Source organism: Mus caroli, chromosome 11 (genome assembly GCF_900094665.2).
Source record: "Mus caroli chromosome 11, CAROLI_EIJ_v1.1, whole genome shotgun sequence".
Lineage (NCBI taxonomy): Eukaryota > Metazoa > Chordata > Mammalia > Rodentia > Muridae > Mus > Mus caroli.
In genome coordinates this window covers 52,975,006-52,992,905 of record NC_034580.1, presented here as the reverse complement: position 1 = coordinate 52,992,905, position 17,900 = coordinate 52,975,006, and the positions used below count along the sequence as shown (strand labels likewise).

At 44.5% G+C, this 17,900-nt stretch overlaps 1 protein-coding gene across 12 annotated transcripts in view; it reads left to right on the top strand.

The window, feature by feature from the left end:
- The window catches only part of Gemin5 (gem nuclear organelle associated protein 5), a 50,617-nt gene that overhangs the window by 12,997 nt on the left and 19,720 nt on the right, over window positions 1–17,900 (top strand). For all 12 annotated transcript variants that reach the window (XM_029483778.1, XM_029483777.1, XM_029483781.1 and 9 more), the window contains 11 exons: window positions 75–287; window positions 807–892; window positions 4,268–4,350; window positions 5,221–5,357; window positions 7,243–7,316; window positions 7,734–7,915; window positions 9,218–9,357; window positions 10,240–10,411; window positions 13,486–13,707; window positions 15,900–16,013; window positions 16,375–16,497. In XM_029483778.1, the coding sequence (XP_029339638.1) occupies window positions 75–287; window positions 807–892; window positions 4,268–4,350; window positions 5,221–5,357; window positions 7,243–7,316; window positions 7,734–7,915; window positions 9,218–9,357; window positions 10,240–10,411; window positions 13,486–13,707; window positions 15,900–16,013; window positions 16,375–16,497 (1,546 nt within the window). The remainder of the gene's footprint in view (window positions 1–74; window positions 288–806; window positions 893–4,267; window positions 4,351–5,220; window positions 5,358–7,242; window positions 7,317–7,733; window positions 7,916–9,217; window positions 9,358–10,239; window positions 10,412–13,485; window positions 13,708–15,899; window positions 16,014–16,374; window positions 16,498–17,900) is intronic.

Below are 17,900 nucleotides of genomic sequence, written 5' to 3'. Positions count from 1 at the left end.
AAAAAAAAAAAGAAAGAAAAGAAATAATTCCTAATCCCATTTTCTTTGCTTTTTTTAATCTTTACTTTCCTTAGGTAAAATGTTGGGACATGGCCACCCTGGAGTGTTGCTGGACATTGCCTTCTCTTGGAGGTTTTGCCTACAGCCTGGCCTTTTCTCCTGTGGACGTGGGCTCCCTGGCCATAGGTGTTGGGGACGGCATGATCCGGGTGTGGAATACACTCTCCATAAAGAACAACTATGACGTGAAAAACTTCTGGCAAGGAGTCAAGTCCAAGGTCACAGCGGTAAGGGTGCTTCTGGGAGATTGTTCAGATTCTTCTTAGACACTGCCCACTTGTGTGAGTTCTCCTGGAAACCAGTGGATGTTTAAACAAGAAGGATGAACTTCTCATTGTCAAAGCTCTAACTGTTCTAGAATTTTTCTTCACAGAGTGCTATGCACTTGACTTAAATGTGTGAGGTATGTGGGATCAGCCAGGTGTGTGTGTGTGTGTGTGTGTTGAACTATGAGAATACAGTGATTTTAACTTGGTTTCTCTTTTCCTTGCTGCATTTGTGTGTCTGTCTGTCTGTCTGTCTATCAGGGGAGGCTAGTTCTTAGGTCTTAGGAGGTAGAAGGCTTGGAGGCAAGTACTTTTACCTGCTGAGCTAGCTACTAGTGGCCACACTCTGCTTACTCCTTCTTTTCCTTATTAAACACTGAGAGTTAAGTGGAAAGCAAGAACATTTCCCATGGAGCAGTGAGGGCTGCACACAACTCCTTTTGTGCTTGATGTACTCTCATCTGGAAACTTCTCTTGTAGCTATGCTGGCACCCAAACAAGGAAGGCTGCTTAGCCTTCGGGACCGATGACGGAAAAGTGGGATTGTATGACACCTGCTCCAACAAGTAAGTACGGTGACACTCCCTCAGCTTAGTGACCAGATTTAACTCAGAGATCACAAACCTGGCACACAATCAAGTGATTCTAGAGTAAAGTCTTGGCTCTCATACTGAGGTTCAGAACTCAGAATTTTGTTTAAAAACTTTTGGAGGCACTAAAGAAGCAGCTCAGTGGTTAGAGACCTTGACTGGCATGTATAAAGTCCTTGGTTTAATATCCAAGACCTCATAAACTGGGAGACAGGGGCTCATCTGTGATTCCAGCTTTTAGGAGATAAAGGCAGATGAGGTATGGCCAGCCTGGTCTACACAAGAGATCCTGTCTATATAAGAAGGGAGGGAGGGAGGAAAGGAAAGAAAGGAGAGAAAGAGAGAGAATGTGAGAGAGAGAGAGAGAGAGAGAGAGAGAGAGAGAGAATATGAATTAGTTTTTCAGGTGATGGATGACTGTGTGGCCTGCCTGAGATAAACCAGTGGATTTTTATATAGAAGTTTCCAGTGAAGGACTAATGTAGAAACAGACCTGTGCCTTTTCTGTTTTATCTGTGGTTGTTGAGATCTCAAGTGACTCAGATGTAGGGCTAAGGATAAAGTTGACTGGTAGAGTATGTGCATACACCAAAAAATACAAAATCAAGCTTGGGCAGTGTGAAGATGAGGTTGAGGCAGGTGGGTGTTGTGCATTTCCAAATCCTAATGCGTTTTCTAAACCTCATCTTATACCTGTCTAACTGTTCACTTTTGGCCTGGAATGCCTCTCCTGATGCCAGTTTTTCTACTGCCTGCAAGTTACTGAGCAAGGTGCCTCATCTCTCTGTAATCCTTTTAGCACAGGAGCCTGGCTGCTGAATTGTGGAAGAGCCCTGAGCTCAAGTGTGATATGCTATATATGTCGTGGAATGTCTTAGTGTTTATGAAGAGTATAAAACAGGGCTAGGGAGATGGCTTAGGAGTTAAGAGCACTGGCTGCTCTTCCAGAGGACCCAGGCTCTAGTCTCTGCACCCACATGGTGGCTATTGCTGTCTAGATCTTTCCAGAGGATCTGATGCCCTCTTCTGACCTCCATGGGCACCAGGCACACATTTGGTATACAAATGTACATGGATGTAAAATACCCATGTACCTAAAATTAAAATAAAATAAAATAAAATAAAATAAAAAAGGAAATGGCTTATAAGGAATCTTAGAGTTATTTTGCCTTGAAACAAGGTCTCATCCAAGCTTGTCTTGACCTAACTCTGTAGCAGAGACTGGGCCTTCTGAGCCTTCTGCCTCCACTCTTCAAGTGCTAGGGTTACAGGCATGCATCACCTTATATATGTTTTTACTTTAGTGAGTTGATGTATACTAAGTCAAATACCACTTTTTTCTGTGATTTTTGATTTTTGGAGAGAGTTTCCCTGTGTAGCCCTGGTTGTTTTAGAACTCACTCTGCCCAGGCTGGTCTTGAACTCACAGAGATCTGCCTGCCTCTGCCTCCCAAATTCTTTTTCTTTTTGAAGTAGCATCTTACTAGGTATCCCTGGCTGAACTCATAGGGATCGTGTCTGGTCTCTTTTGATCTTTTTTGACTGTGGCGTCTAATGAGTTGTAGGTTATATTTGGGGTTGTACTGGACGGAGCTGCCCGGGTTACAGGTTAGACTTGCTTGCTTAGCATGGCAGCCCCTTGCCACCATGGCTGAAAGTAGTTGAAATTACATGCATTTAGAAATACAGGTCTTCGTTTATACTGGCGACGTTTCACATCACAAGAGCAATATGCTCAGGGCTCAGGTTGCCCCTTTTTAAAAGTGGAAGTGGGATGGATTTAGTATCCATGGCATAGGAAGAAGCAGGATGCAGACCTCAGTGTGTAAATAAAAACTTGTAGGAACTCATCTGTGCTCACTGACTGCATCCTGCTCACTGCTTCCACACCACTGCAACACCCTGGATGATTGGCAGACCACATGGCTGCAAAGCCTGACCTGCTGTCCCCTTATGAAAAGGATATGAGAGCCATTTCTATTGCAGGGCTGCCCTTTTTGCATGTCCTCCCTACCTCTGCCATACCTCTGTCTCTTTTCTTTGTCTTATGACACATGACCACGGCAACTTACAAAAGAAAGTTTAATTTGGGATTCACAGTTCCAGAGGGTAAATTCATGACTGGCATGACAGCAGGCAGTCAGGCATGGCCCTGGAACAGTAACTGAGAGCTTACATCTTGATCCACAAGCATGAGGCAGAGAGAGCTGACTGGGTATGGTGCTGGCTTTTGAAACCTCAAAGCCTCACCCCCAGTGACACACCTACATCAAGGCCTCTAGATAGTTCCACATAGAATTCAAATATAGTAACCTATGGGACTCTCATTCAGACCACCATAAGGCCTCATGGATGCTAATCATCCAAGTCGAATCCTCAGGTCTATATGCAATGCTTTAAGTATTTGTGTAGAACCTACGTCTGCTTACCTATTTTCTCCCTTTTGCTTAAAAGCTATTTCAAAGGGATATGTAACTAAACAAAATTGTGTTAATTTAAGTAGGACTAAATCACCCCATAGGCTGACTAGTCAACCTACTCCTAGTTAAGTTATGTGTCAGGATGGAAGATGTCACTGTTAGATGGTCAGGATGGTTTATTTTGGGTTTTTTGAGCCAAAGAGATTAGTAGTTTCTCAGAATGTTCTAAATATGTCCAATACTTCAGTCAGTAGCATAGCTCTGTCAGCCACAGTTCTGGAGTTCTAAATTCATACCTAGACTGTGATCAACACTAAAAGTCACAACAGTGCTGTCTTTCCCCAAGAAGTCAATCCACCTTGACACCCCCTAAGAGCAAGACACCCCTAAAACACAGTAAAAAGCTCTAGTTGTCTGTCCGTCCTCAGGTTTTATGCAGTGTAATGCTGGCTATTGGCTTGGTGGTACATACCTCTAATCCCAGCATTCAGGAGACAGGCAAGTGGACCTCTGTGACTTCCAGGATAGCCAGATCTACATAGCGAGACCTTGTCTCAGAAAGAGGGAGGGGTGCCAACAGCAGAGCCTGGAGGTAAAGTGGCCTCTCTTCAGCCTGAGGTTGTGTGACTGCAGCTGTCACAGCCTCTGTACTCCTTCAGAGCTACAGAAATGCCAAATATCTGACATTGTTTGCTATGGGCTATTTAAACAGACAGAAGAGAAAAATCATCCTAGCTGGAACTTGTTTTAATAGTAGGCATTATTACATGGTAAGTTAAGTGCTTGCTTTTTAGAACTATTTGGGACAAAGGTCAAGTGTTTTTTTCTCTAATACAAACAACCACATTTATAGTAAGGACCTTTCAAAGGAAGATGGTCTGTTTTCTAGTGGGCCTCTTTCTTCAGATCATCCTGTTTTCCCCATCCACAGACCTCCACAGATTTCAAGCACGTATCATAAGAAGACCGTGTATAGGTTGGCTTGGGGGCCACCAGTCCCCCCCATGTCACTTGGTAAGTAAGTGTATGCGTCATTCTTAACACACACTAGTGTATTTTTCCACTTTAATTCTAGAGTCTGAAAGGTGAGGTCATAGATGTTCTAGTATAGTCACTGTGCGTGCGCTTGTGTAGTCTATGAGAGTAGCAGATGTGGAGGATCATGATGGCTAAAGGAAAGCCTTGACTCCTGCCTCCCTCGACTCTGAAGTATTGCTCTTTGAACCGAGTCTTTCACTGTGCAGAATAACCTTAGATTGGGTGCTGGCCTCAGATTGCTAAGGTCTGTATCTTTCTCTTCTGTAGCCCTGCCTTTCCTCATTTTCCCACCCTAGCCACTGCTTCTTTCCGTAAAGTAGTATGTCCTTTTTATCTTTAAAATGAGTCAGAAGTTTCCACGTTTTTTCTTACTTTGCTGAAGTGGCTGGATTCCATAGCACTAGCTTTATGCAGAGAGTAGAGAGTTGCCCTGCAAATTGAAGGATAGCTCTACAACCAAGGGCTATGCCTTGAGACCTCTCCTTGGTCATGGGAAGTTCTGAACTCTGTGTTTGTACAAACAGTAGGAATCATTTCTGGAAGAAAAACGACTTTGTCATTTGAGACCATGACATTTCCTCTGGTCACATCTTTAGTGTCACTGCTCTTGAATGTCAGAAAGCCTTTACAGTGAACGCAATATCTCAGATGATAACGATAGGTTTTCTTCTGCCCGTGCTGTCTAGATTGGTAGGAGGGTGGCTTTGTCCAGCATGCTGGATCACTTCCCACACTAAGGCCTTCTTTGTGTTCACAGTTTGATTAGCACAGCCATGCTAATGATGTAGCTGTGGAGGCAGGTGTGCTGGTAAAATGAGAAACTTCAGTCGAGGTTTTCTTTCATAGGAGGGGAAGGAGACAGGCCTTCCCTCACCTTGTACAGCTGTGGAGGGGAAGGCGTTGTGCTACAGCATAACCCCTGGAAGCTCAGTGGAGAGGCCTTCGACATCAACAAACTCGTGAGGGACACCAACTCCATTAGAGTAAGTCCTAGTGGTTGAAGTCTACTCAGCCTCCTTTGGTTGTCTGTCTTACTCAAGGCCATCTGTACCGAAGCCTGTCATGCTTGGCCAGGCTTGTCAGTTGATGAGGTTATTGGTGAGTGTGTGCGTTGCCTGCTATCCCTTACAAGTCCTTTTCACTGAGTAAAGCAGAGGACTAAGTGGAGGAGAGCAGCTAAACTGCCATGGTAATGATAAAAACCTTCCATAGCCTCACTGTAGGCAGGCGTCTTCTCTGTTTTGTTTTTACATGTTTCTTTTTGAGACAGGGTTCACCATATGTAGTCACGGATGGCATGGAACGCACTATGTAGACCAGCTGGCCTCAAAATCAGAGCTGCACCTGCCTTTGCTTCCTAAGGGCTGGGAGTAAAGATAAGCCTTGGAAGCTGAGCGCTCGACTGACTGTGACTATGTGGTTGTGCTCCGGCCTCATCTGCACTTTTCTTTTGAAGCCCAGGCTGGCTTCAGATTCCTGATCCTCCTCCTCCTCCTCAGCCTCCCAAGTGCTGGAATTACAGGGCTGTGCATACACTCAGTCACACATGTAGACCAATACAGAAAACTCTCTTGGGTCTTCTGCCTAGATCGCACTGAATCACATTTGTTTTAACTTTGTGTCAATGGATTTGCATGACGCAACTAGGTTTGTTCTTTCTCCCTGCCCGCCCCCAGGATCTAATGTAACTCAGACTAGCTTCAAGTTTGGTTCCTAGTTCCACATCCCAAATGCTACCATTATTAGAGTTGTACACCACGTTGCCTGGCGTCTACAACTGTCCTGAAGTTAGATCATAAATGTTGAGGGTTTGTAGGTTTTGGGGTGTTTGTTTGTTTGTTTTGAGATTTTATTTATTTTATGTATGTGAGTACACAGTAGCTGTCTTCAGACACACCAGAAGAGGGCATGGGATCCCAATACAGATGGTTGTGAGCCACCATGTGGTTGCTAGGAATTGAACTCAGGACCTCTGGAAGAATAGTTTGTGCTCTTAACCGCTGAGCCATCTTTCTAACCCCACGTTGAGATTTCTTTACCCTTGAAAAAGATCAGCTTTAATTGCTGTTTATCATTTTTGTATAATTACCATAAGGTAACATAATCATAAATCATATTTAATTATATTCTTTCATTTTCTTCAATGTTGTTCATATATTAATGGTGATGAACAAATTTCCTGTCCTGACACTATTTTAGTTGAGTGGCAGCTGAATTTCTATATCAGAGTTCAGTTAAGGATTCTATGCAGAAAATAACAAATTTTGAATCTCTTTACATAAATGGTTTGAAGACGCTCTGAGCATAGGTGGAGTAGACAAAAGAAACCAATAAGAAAGTAGGCTGATGAGGCCAGGGAGGTAGCTCAGCAGGTGAAGCGCTTGCCATCCCACCTAACCACCTGAGCGTGCGCACACACACACACACAGACACACACACACACAGAGGCAAGGGCATGCATCCATGCTTGTGAACAGCATATACACATAGACATAATTAAAATAATATTAAGAAAAAGCAAACAAGCAAGCAAGGTCCTAACAGGACCCTGAGGAACCACTGATCTGCTTGTGAGCAGTGGAAGAGTGAGCAGGTGCTGGCGAGTGTGCCCTTTGCTGAGGGACTGTCGAGGTAGAAGGGATCCTTTTGGTTTGCTTTCTTCTACAAGGTTGAAGGCTGCAGACAGTACTTCCGTTTAAGAAACTGTAGTCAGATACTTGTTGTCGGTAACTTTTGTCTAGAAAAGTGCCCTTCGTAAGTAGAGCATGTTTTAACTCCAGGGATTGTCTTTTTCCTTGTGATGTCATTGTAAGATGAAGAGTGAGAAGAGAATGCTTATACCAGTGCCTGGCTTGGTTTGCTTTCTAGTACAAGCTGCCCGTGCACACAGAGATCAGCTGGAAAGGAGATGGCAAAGTCCTGGCTCTTGGGAATGAAGATGGGTGAGTGCATCCTTTAGAAAAAGCTCTTTGATTGCAGCATTCCCTGACTGGCCAAGGCTTTCTGTAGTACCCAGTTGTAGCCCTGTTGGTAGGAGTCATTGTGGATATCCTCAGCTGATCTGGACTCTGCATTTTTGGGAAGACAGAATTGTTCGAATATTTACAGCTCAATGGCAGTGTTTCCCTACCCTGCTGGCTAATGGAGCCTGAGTATTGTTCGTTTGTTACTATAGTTGTAGTCCTTCAGACATTAGTTCATAATTCCCTCACCCACACCTCCTCCCTTAGCACCTCTGCCAGGGATAGTGTGTCCCATGCTTTCTATCTGACCTTCCTGGGCTGGGAGAAGGGGCGGGACATTAGCACAAATTATAACTTGATGAGCCATTGTTCTCGTCCTACTGTGTCTTGTTCCAGATCAATAGAAATATTCCAAGTCCCCAACTTGAGGCTGCTGTGCACCATCCAGCAGCACCACAAGCTTGTGAACGCCATAGTCTGGCACCATGAGCATGGCAGCCGTCCAGAGCTGAGTTGTCTCCTTGCTTCTGGCTCCAACAATGCAGTCATCTACGTGCACAACCTGAAAGCAGTCCTAGGTAAGACTGACTTCTAGGCTGGGATGATGTAGGAGTTTTGAGCCAGGCTCGTGTTGCCCAGGCTGGCCTCCTGTAGCCTTAAGCACTAGCCTCCTGCCTGTGCCTTCTGAGTGCTGGTTTGCATCTTGTACTTCATGTCCAACTATAATTGCAGTCCTGTGCCCGGGGAAAGAACCTTTAAATGTAGATATAGAGACTTCACAGATCGGTTGGGTTTTCTTGTTCTTTGTTGTTATTAAATTTTATTTATTTAATCTATGTATATGAGTGCTCTGCTGTATGTACACCTGCATGCCAGCAGAGAGCATCGATCCCTTTATTAAGCTGTCCTGAGGATGCTGGAAATTGAACTCAGGACCTCAGGAAGAGCAGCCTTTACTCCTAACCACTGTGCCATCTCTCCAGTTCCCTCACCCCGTCCCCTTTTTTAAGATGAGGTAATCTGTCACCAGCAGAGCAGACCATATTACCAAGAAATGTCAGATTCTTTTCAGGTAAAGGAATTGATGGTAACTGGAAACAAGAATAGTTGTTTAGTTGTTGTTCTTGCTGTTTTATCTAGTATTTTCTCATGAGTGGCTCCAGATAATCTCTTACTATCTAAAATCCTGTGTGAATGTAATTATGTACAGGACAGGTTGCTTTAGAGTCAGTGCTTTTGTGTAGCACATTTCCTATGGTGGCCTGCATGTCAGATGTCAGTGAGCTGCATTCATCTTTAACAGTTCTTTAATTTTGAGCTTATAATGCAGTTATGTCATTTCCTCCTCCTTCCCTCTCTCCAAACCCTTCTGTGTACAGACCTTGCTCTCTTTCAAATCTTGGGCTATTTGTTTTTTAATTATTGTTGCACATACATATTCCTAAATATGTAAGTGTTACCTGCCCAATCTGTAGTGTTGCTTGTATGTTTATGTTTTCAGGGCTGATGACTTGATGTTGGATTACCGGTTGATGTGTTCTTCCCTGGGGAAGACTGTGTCTCCCTCTCAGTATTTCTAAGTTGCATGTAGTTCTTTGTCTTGTGTAGGCATCATGAGCCTTCTCCCTTCTACATTAGTGTGCCTAGTGGTGTCGTCTTTGTTCAGGTCATGGTTGGGCAGCCATATTGATGAGACCTCATGGTCTTTTAAAGGAGACACAATCTCACAGCAAATTCCCTGATCCTGTGGCTCTTATAATCTAGTGAGTTGAGAATTCTTGGTCATTGAGAAAGACTAAAGCCTTGCCTCCTGTCATGTTCTGTCTTCCTATGCACCCTTCCTGTGGCTGTTGTTGTGACTTCTCCCCCTTTCCCTTCAGAAAGCAATCCTGAGTCTCCAGTAACCATCACAGAGCCCTACCGGACCCTCTCGGGGCACACAGCCAAGATTACCAGTCTGGCATGGAGCCCACATCATGATGGAAGGCTGGTATCTGCTTGCTACGATGGCACAGCTCAGGTACTGTATGTCCTTGATCCAGGATCCTTCACTGCGTAGTGTAATTTAATCTCCCCTTCCCTGTTTGGGATTGTTTTCATTCCCCTTCTGTTGTCTGTAGAAAGAGGAGCTGGAAGACCTTGTAGTTCCGCCATATATTTTGCCTTACAGTCAGTGTGCTGACTTCTGATTACTCTCAGTAGACACAAGTAGCCCAAAAAGTCTCTTTAAGCCAAACCAACACAAAGATTTCAGTTAACTGTAGGCACTCTTTTTGTTTGGGCCTTTGCTTCAGGGTCTTGCTGTGTAAGGTAGGCTGTGCTAAAACTCTTGGTATTTTGTATTGTTTTGGTTTTTTAAAATTACATTTATTTTATAGGTATGTGCATGCATGAGTGTGGGGTTGGGGGTGTGGAGATGAAGACAAAGACGGAGACAGAGATAGAAACAGTACAAGTCTGTTTGCATGCTGGAGGGGTGGAGGGGCCAGGAAAACTTGTGGGTGTTGGTCTTCTCCTCTCATCATGTAGGTCCTGGGGATTGAACACAAGTTATCAGACTTTTGCAGCAAGTGTCTTTTCCACTGAACTGTCTCATGATCCTATGCTCAGAGCTTTAAGCCTCTTGCTTCAACTATCCAATGCTGGGATTGTAGGTGTGGGCCACGGGGCCAGCTCCCCAGGACAAATACCAACACAGTTCTGGTTTGAGATAATGTGGTCCACAGAGCAGCAGTGGATCATTTCCATAGGAATGCCTCTCATACATGCTCCTCCCCTGGGAGCTGGTGTTGTCACATGAATGCCTTAGCCTATTATGAGTGTATTTGTAACTGAGCAGATAATGTCACAGAACAATAGAATAACCAGCAATTGTCCATTCTGTCCACTGCTGTGGTTTTAGGTGTGGGATGCCCTCCGGGAAGAACCTTTGTTCAATTTCCGAGGACATCGAGGCCGGCTGCTATGTGTCGCGTGGTCCCCAGTGGATCCAGAATGCATCTACTCAGGTGCAGATGACTTCTGTGTCTATAGGTGGCTGACTTCCATGCAGGACCATTCCCGGCCTCCTCAAGGTTGGTTTAGAAGAAGTTGGAGAGCCTACACACTGTTGTTTCTGATTTTCTTTTCCTCTGCTTTAGTAATTGTTCTGAACCCACCTAGCATCTGTAGGCTGGGTCTGTAACCTACAGGCCAAGGATAGCACTGCCAGATTGTAACAAGTATGGCTGAACTCTTCCAGGGTTGTCAGGCAAAGAAAAGATGCACTCAGAGAACTGAGTCACATCAAAGTATGGGGATCAACTTAAAAGGGACCTTGCTAAACAGACAGACAGTTGACTGGGGGTGGGGGGCAGCAAGATGTCTGACAATGGATGGGGGAGTTGGTCAGGATGCTAAAGGAACAAAACTGATGAATGAAACACACACACAGGATTTATTAGAGTGTTTTACAAGCTGTGGTCTGGACAGTCTGACAACAGTTGACTCCTGATGGAAAGGCCAAAGATCTAGTAGCTATTCAGTGCACAAGACTGCTCAGCAGTTGCAAATCTAGTGCTGGAGTCTGGAAAGACTCCTAGAAAGCGGCTGGTCTTCAGTCTGTGTTGGATCCTAAAGAAGTAGGTTCTGATGCTGACAGGAGTGAGGACAAGTGGTCAAAAAGCAAAGGTTTTCTATGTCCTTTTATATAGGCCTGGAGGTGTGGCCCAGGTGTGGCTGGGTCTTCTGATTTCAAGTCCAATCCAGAAAATCTCTCACAAACCTCAGCATAGTGCCATGTGCCTTTAATCTCAGCACCTGGGAGGCAGAAGCAAGAGGATCTTTCCTCTTCAAGGCCAGCCTGCTCTACATAGCAAACTCCAGGACAGTCCTCTTTCAAAAAATTAAAAGAAGATAAGAGAAAATTGCTCACAGATGTGGCCCCACTTGTTGGATTTTAGTTGATTGCATGTGTGGTCAGGTTGGCTATCATAGGGTAAAGGGACTTAATTGCCAAGCAGGCCTGTAAGCCTAAGCTCAGCCTCTAGGACCCATATAAAGATGGAAAGAGGAACTGACTCCAGGGTCGACCTTTACTTTCATAGGCATGTTGTGGCATGCCTGGTGATCACGAATGCTCCGACTCATACTAATTAATATGTATATATTAATAACTTCATTATTTATATATTATTCTTATATATTACATATACACACGTATGTATTAGTTTCTTGTTAGTTCTCTCTATATGATGGATGGATGGATGGATGGATGGATGGATGGATGGATGGGGTAGGTGGGTAGATAGATAGATGATAACACCAATGGTGTCCATGAGATGGTACCACGTGTTTCCTTGGGATTACTTATAGGAACAGAAGTGACTCCAAGACAACTGAATTTCCAAAGTCCACCCCAACGTAGGTAACAGCTTACAAAAGATGAGAACCTGGAACACACTGCACACACAACCTGTAGTCAGCTCAACAGATTGGAAAGTGACCTTGCCAAATGACTATTCTAACCCTCCTCCAGATAGCGAAGCTAGCTTCTGCTTTTTCTAAGCAGTGGTCTTAATCCCAAAGTCTTGGCAGCCTGGCTTGTCTGAGTCTTTGCAACACAGCTTCTCTTCCTCTGAGGGGGACTCTCCGCTTTTATTGCTTTCTCTGGCAGGGAGGGACCTCCGTGAATCCTGCCAGTTTCAGGGACTTCTGAAGCTTTTCTGAGTTATTTGCATTCCTGCTTAAAGAGCATTCCTGCAGAATGGAGTGTTTGACTCTCAGAGGAAACTGTTACACAGCATTTTGGGTATAAAAGTGTACTTGCTGCTAAGCCTGACGACTTAAATTTGAACCCCAGGACCCACATAGTATGAGAGAAGGAAAGAGATAAGTCCCATAAGCTGTCCTCTGATTGATAGCTCACTCTCTCTCTCTCTCCCTCCCTCCCTTCCTCCCTCCCCCCTCTCTCCCCCTCCCCCTCTCTCTGTCAGACACACAATCATATAAATATAATGTTTCTAATTTACATGTAAATTTCACAAATTTACAAAACTAAGTGTAAATTTTATGAATATAATTTTTTTAATTTAAAATAAACTAACTGATGTTTGACACATCTCCCTACCATAAACAACTAAAAACAGGAGATGAAGAAATATATCTCAAATGATAACACTTCCCATCCTCTTAGAGTCTGGTAAAAGAATACTCAGATTAGCTTTGTCTGTGGTCAGAACTGGACACAGCTCAAATGCTAATGAACATATGAGCATAAGTAGCCATAAGAAAGAAGTTGTAGGCTGGAGGGACAGCTGAGTACAGAGCATGTCATGTGTCCAAGGCCTGGTTCAGCACTCCCAGAACAGACAAAGAACAGCTACTGATTGATCCATGCATCAGGTTGATGAGTTTGTGACAAACTACAGTGGACAGAAGCAGCCAGGGTCAGGGGACTGCACAGAATACCTACAACAGGTGACATTCAAACTGGTGACAGATTAGCAGGAACCTGGAGCATTTATAAGACAGGTGGAGAGTCTTGGGGTCAAGGGGACACTTCATATCTGGTTTGTGGTGGGAGTGCTGAGTTACACTGCTATGAATCTGTCAAAAGCAGTTGAAATATGATAAAAATGACTAAGCAAACAATAAAGGCTTTAAGGAAGAAAGAGGGTCGTACTAAATGCTGCAAACTAGTAAGTGCCAGGTGTGTGAGAATCATAGTCTTCAGGTTCCAGAATCACAAGGAAGTCTAATACTTCTGGAGTTTATAGGCCTCTCCTGAGAACCAGTTCTGTCCAACAGTGCATTCCAGCCAGGGAATCACAAGTGCCCCCTGGTTGGGATAGAACCAGTCAAGAAGCTGGAACCAGAAGTGTGGTAATAGACAGCAGACACTGTCAGGATACCCTCATTATATGATTAAAATAACCACAAAAATGCATGTACTGACTCCCAGGTATCCCATGAAGAGTGGGAAGACATGAGTAGAATGGATGGGTTCCCAGGCTTGAGCTGTGGTGGAGGACGCAGCTGTCTTCAGGTGCAGTGCAGGAAGGTGTGTGAGCCTGTCAGAAGAGTGCTGTGGGCTCCGGACGAGCTCGCCAGGATGCTTCTGATCCACAGTGTATTTTATCTGTTTTTAACTTTATTGTGTTCTTTGTAGGGAAAAAATGTATTGAACTAGAGAAAAAACGGCTTTCTCAATTTAAGCCAAAGCTTAAAAAGAAGAAAAAACCTACCTTGCGACTGCCTGTAAAGCAAGATTCATCCGTTGGCAATGAAGATGAGAGTGTAAAGGAGAACTCGGGACCTGCTGAGAACGGCTTGTCGGACCAGGACGGTGAGGAGGAAGCCCAGGAGCCAGAGCTGCCTCCCTCTCCTGTAGGTAGGTGCTTAGGAAACACTGTCCGTGCTGGTGTCTTCATACAGCAAGTCCTTCCTCAGTCGTGCAGCCTCTGTGTCAAATGAACCTTTGCAAACTGTGTTGGCATTGTTTAAAGAAAGGGAGTGTTGATTTTTAAGATTCATTTTTGTTTCACGTGTATGAGTGTTGCCTGAATCTATGTCTGTGTACCACAAGAGTACAGTACCCATAGAAGCCAGGAGAGAGCATTGGGTCCCTTAGAAGTGGAATTATGGACAGGTGTGAGCTGCCACATGGGTGCTAGGAACTGAACACAGGTTCTTTGCAAAAGGAGCCAGTGCTTTTAATTTCTGAGCCATCTCTCCATCTCTTTAAAAGGTTAAATCTCTAAACACCTCTTTGAAGTGTTACAGATGTAGTGGATGGTTGTTCTCTTACTAGTGAAAACCTAAGAAGGATGTCTTAGTCACTGTTCTGTTGCCATGATAAGAAAACATGACCAAGCAAGTGTTACAAAATAAAGTGTTAGTTGGGAGCTTGCTTATAAATTCAGAGGCTTAGTCCAGTATCTTCATGGCAGGGAGCATGGCAGCACTCCTGGCTCTGGAGCAGTAGCTGAGAGCTATATCCTGATCCAAAGACTATGAGAGAGATTGGGCCTGCCATGGGCATTTGAAGCCTCAAAGCCTATCCGACTGGCATACTTCCTCCAACAAGGCCACCCCTGTATGAGCCTATTTGGCCATTCTTATTCAAACCGTCATAAAGGATCAGTTCTTTATGTCAGTTCAACAATGTCATTTGTCGTGGAATGCATGTGTCACTAGCTTTCAGATTGTAATGTTTTACATGTTCGAAGAGACATGACTGTTATCTTAGGTTTTTACTTCTGGGAAGAGACACCATGACCAAGGCAACTCTTATAAGGACAACATTTAATCGGGACTGGCTTACAGGTTCAGAGGTTCAGTCCATTATCATCAAGGCAGGAACATGGTAGTAGCATCCAGGCTGGCATGGTGTAGGAGGGAGCTGAGAGTTCTACATCTTCATCTGAAGGCAGCTAGAAGAGTGGCTTCTTGACAGCAAGGAGGAGGGTCTTATAGCCATGCCCATAGCAACACACGTACTCCAGCAAGGCCACACCTCCTAATAGTGCCGCTCCCAGGGCCAAGCGTATACAAACTGCCACAGCTGTTTATAGATAAAGTAGCTCTTTTGTTTTCTTACTATCTTAAGTTTAGAGGTCCAAACTTCCTTTTTTTAAAAAATTGTTTATTTATTTATTTATTTATTTATTATTAGATATAAGTACACTGTAGCTGTTCAGACACTCCAGAAGAGGGCGCCAGATCTCGTTGCGGATGGTTGTGAGCCACCATGTGGTTGCTGGGATTTGAACTCTGGACCTTCGGAAGAGCAGTCGGGTGCTCTTACCCACTGAGCCATCTCACCAGCCCGGTCCAAACTTTCTTAGCCCAAACTGTTATCTTGTGTTTACACCTGTTAAAATGAGTGATTAAATACCAGAGACTATAATCTGATTTATTCTGAATTCTGATATTTTCATGTGCCAGGACTGAAATAACCAAAGCAGAGGTGTCTCTAACCTCCATTCCAGATTGTGGCTGGTGGGTAGACTAAGAACTTACCATGTTTATATGTTATGCTTATCAACATGCTTTTATCTTGAGGGATGGTGAGATAGCCACTGGGAAAGTGCATGCCACACAGTCCTGGGATTGATCTTGGAACACCCATGGAAGGTGGAAGGAGAGCCCTGACTCCAAAGCATTGTCCTGACCTCCACATACAGGAACACATATTGTCATAATAATTTTAAATGCCGTTGTATCATATAAGGGTTAAACAAAATATCCTTTGCCTTCATAGGTCAGAAAACAGTCTGTGTGCTGGGGATTGTGACTGTCACATGCACCTGCTCTTCTCTCTTAGGGGAAACTTTTCCTGTTTGTGCAGTGAAAGATAAGTTATCTGACAAGTAGCTTGACATGTGAGCAGTTTCCAAATCAACGTCCGTCCGGGTGATAGGTTTAGACATTCCTGAATCATAGTCGGTCTGTGAAGCCCAGGCTGGCCTCCAATGGTAGCTCCCCTGCCTTAGTCTCCAGAATGCTGAGGTTACAGCTGTGGGTCTCCGTCTCAACTGCCTTTCTTGACTCAAACCTTTTGTTTTTTCTCTCTTGATATAGTTTGTGGAGAACCTGTTTCCTGTACTGACATTTCCTCAGGCTTTGAAAAGTCAAAAGTCACTGTTAGTAGTAAAGCCACCTCACTGAAAAAGGAGCCACCTAAAGAGAAGCCAGGTCAGTATCTTCTGTGAGCACATTTTACTGAACATTCTTAAGTCCTGTGCTCAGGAGAGCCTTTGCAGAAGCGTGGAACGTTCTGATTCTGGCTCTGATTCTGTTGTTGGGCATCATTTCATTTTTTATTTTTTTCTCACATTTCTGAGCACTTGAAATGTCTTACAGTTGTTGATAGCACTTGTTAACGTTAGTGAAGGCATTTGGCATGTTTTATGAACGCATACCTGCCAGTGTGGTATAAAAGCTGTCTGGGAGTGAAGCTTGCTCCCTCCGCAGGCTGCACCCTCGCTGCCCACATCTGTAGTACTTGAATCTGTCTGACCTATTGTTCTGATAGTGTGCTGTTGGTGCATTTCAGAAGCCTTGCTCAAGAAGAGGAAGGCTCGCTCCATGCTCCCTTTGAGCACCAGCTTAGACCACAGGTCCAAAGAGGAGCTCCATCGAGACTGCTTGGTGCTAGCAACTGCAACACATGCCAAAGGTACCGAGCCTGCCCCTTGTGCTTGCACATGCTCAGTTGATAGTGGTGCTATGTGATAAGAAAGCAGGCCGGGCGTGGTGGCGCACGCCTTTAATCCCAGCACTCGGGAGGCAGAGACAGGCAGATTTCTGAGTTCGAGGCCAGCCTGGTCTACAAAGTGAGTGCCAGGACAGCCAGGGCTACACAGAGAAACCCTGTCTCGAAAAACCAAAAAAAAAAAAAAAGAAAGCAAGCGCCGGGCGTGGTGGCGCACGCCTTTAATCCCAGCACTCCGGAGGCAGAGGCAGGTGGATTTCTGAGTTCAAGGCCAGCCTGGTCTACAAAGTGAGCTCCAGGACAGCCAGGGCTACACAGAGAAACCCTGTCTTGAAAAAAAAAAAAAAAAAAAAAAAAAAAAAAGAAGAAAGCAGGCAAATGTCTAAGATTGCCACTGCCTGGGCTTTTCTCCCGGCCTTCCCTATCCTTGGCCTCCCCGCCCCCTGTCATAGCCCTGTCTTGCCCTCAATGCGTCCATCACCCAGATACCTTTGTGCCACATTCAGCCAGGCATCTACACATCTCGGTGTAAATCTGCTTTCCACTCTTCCTTACCAATGTCTTAGGTTTAAGAAAAGAAAAGGTGTTTTCTCCCTGGAAATGCCCCATAATGTGGCAGTCACTGTCAAGTGTCTTGCCTTGGATTTACTTTTCAAATGATGCTTGGTTTGGTTTATGCCACAGCCCATTGTTTTGGTATCTGAGCAACTTAGGGTTTTTGTTTTGAATTCTGTTGAAAAAAAGAGCACAATAGAACACAAGTCAAAGAATCCAAAGGGCGGAGCAGGCGGTGGTGGCGCACGCCTTTAATCCCAGCACTTGGGAGGCAGAGGCAGGCAGATTTCTGAGTTAGAGGACAGCCAGGGCTATACAGGGAAACCCTGTCTCGAAAAAACAAAAACAAAAAAAAAGAATCCAAAGAAAGTGAGTCCTGTGCTCCTCCGCAGCCTACTGCTGTTTTCTCCCCCCCCCCCTTTTTTTTTTATAGGTATGGCCTGGTTTTGAGTTTTGAGGTGGCTTAGGGAGTCCTTGGATAACAATAGTTGAACTCAATTGTAAATTAGGGTTTTGTTTTGTTTTGTTTAAATAGTCTCAGAGTGGATACTCTTAAGTAGAGCCCAGAGCCTTCACATGCTAGAAAGTCCTCCACCATTGAGTCACACAGACATAATTGACTGTTTTTAAAGGGTAGAGAGTGAGTACTGAATCCTTTTGTGATAGGTCTCAGGGAAGTCTTCATTTTTATTTATTTTTTTTTTAAGAAACCCTCCTGCCGGGCGGTGGTGGCGCACGCCTTTAATCCCAGCACTTGGGAGGCAGAGTCAGGCGGATTTCTGAGTTCGAGGCCAGCCTGGTCTACAAAGTGA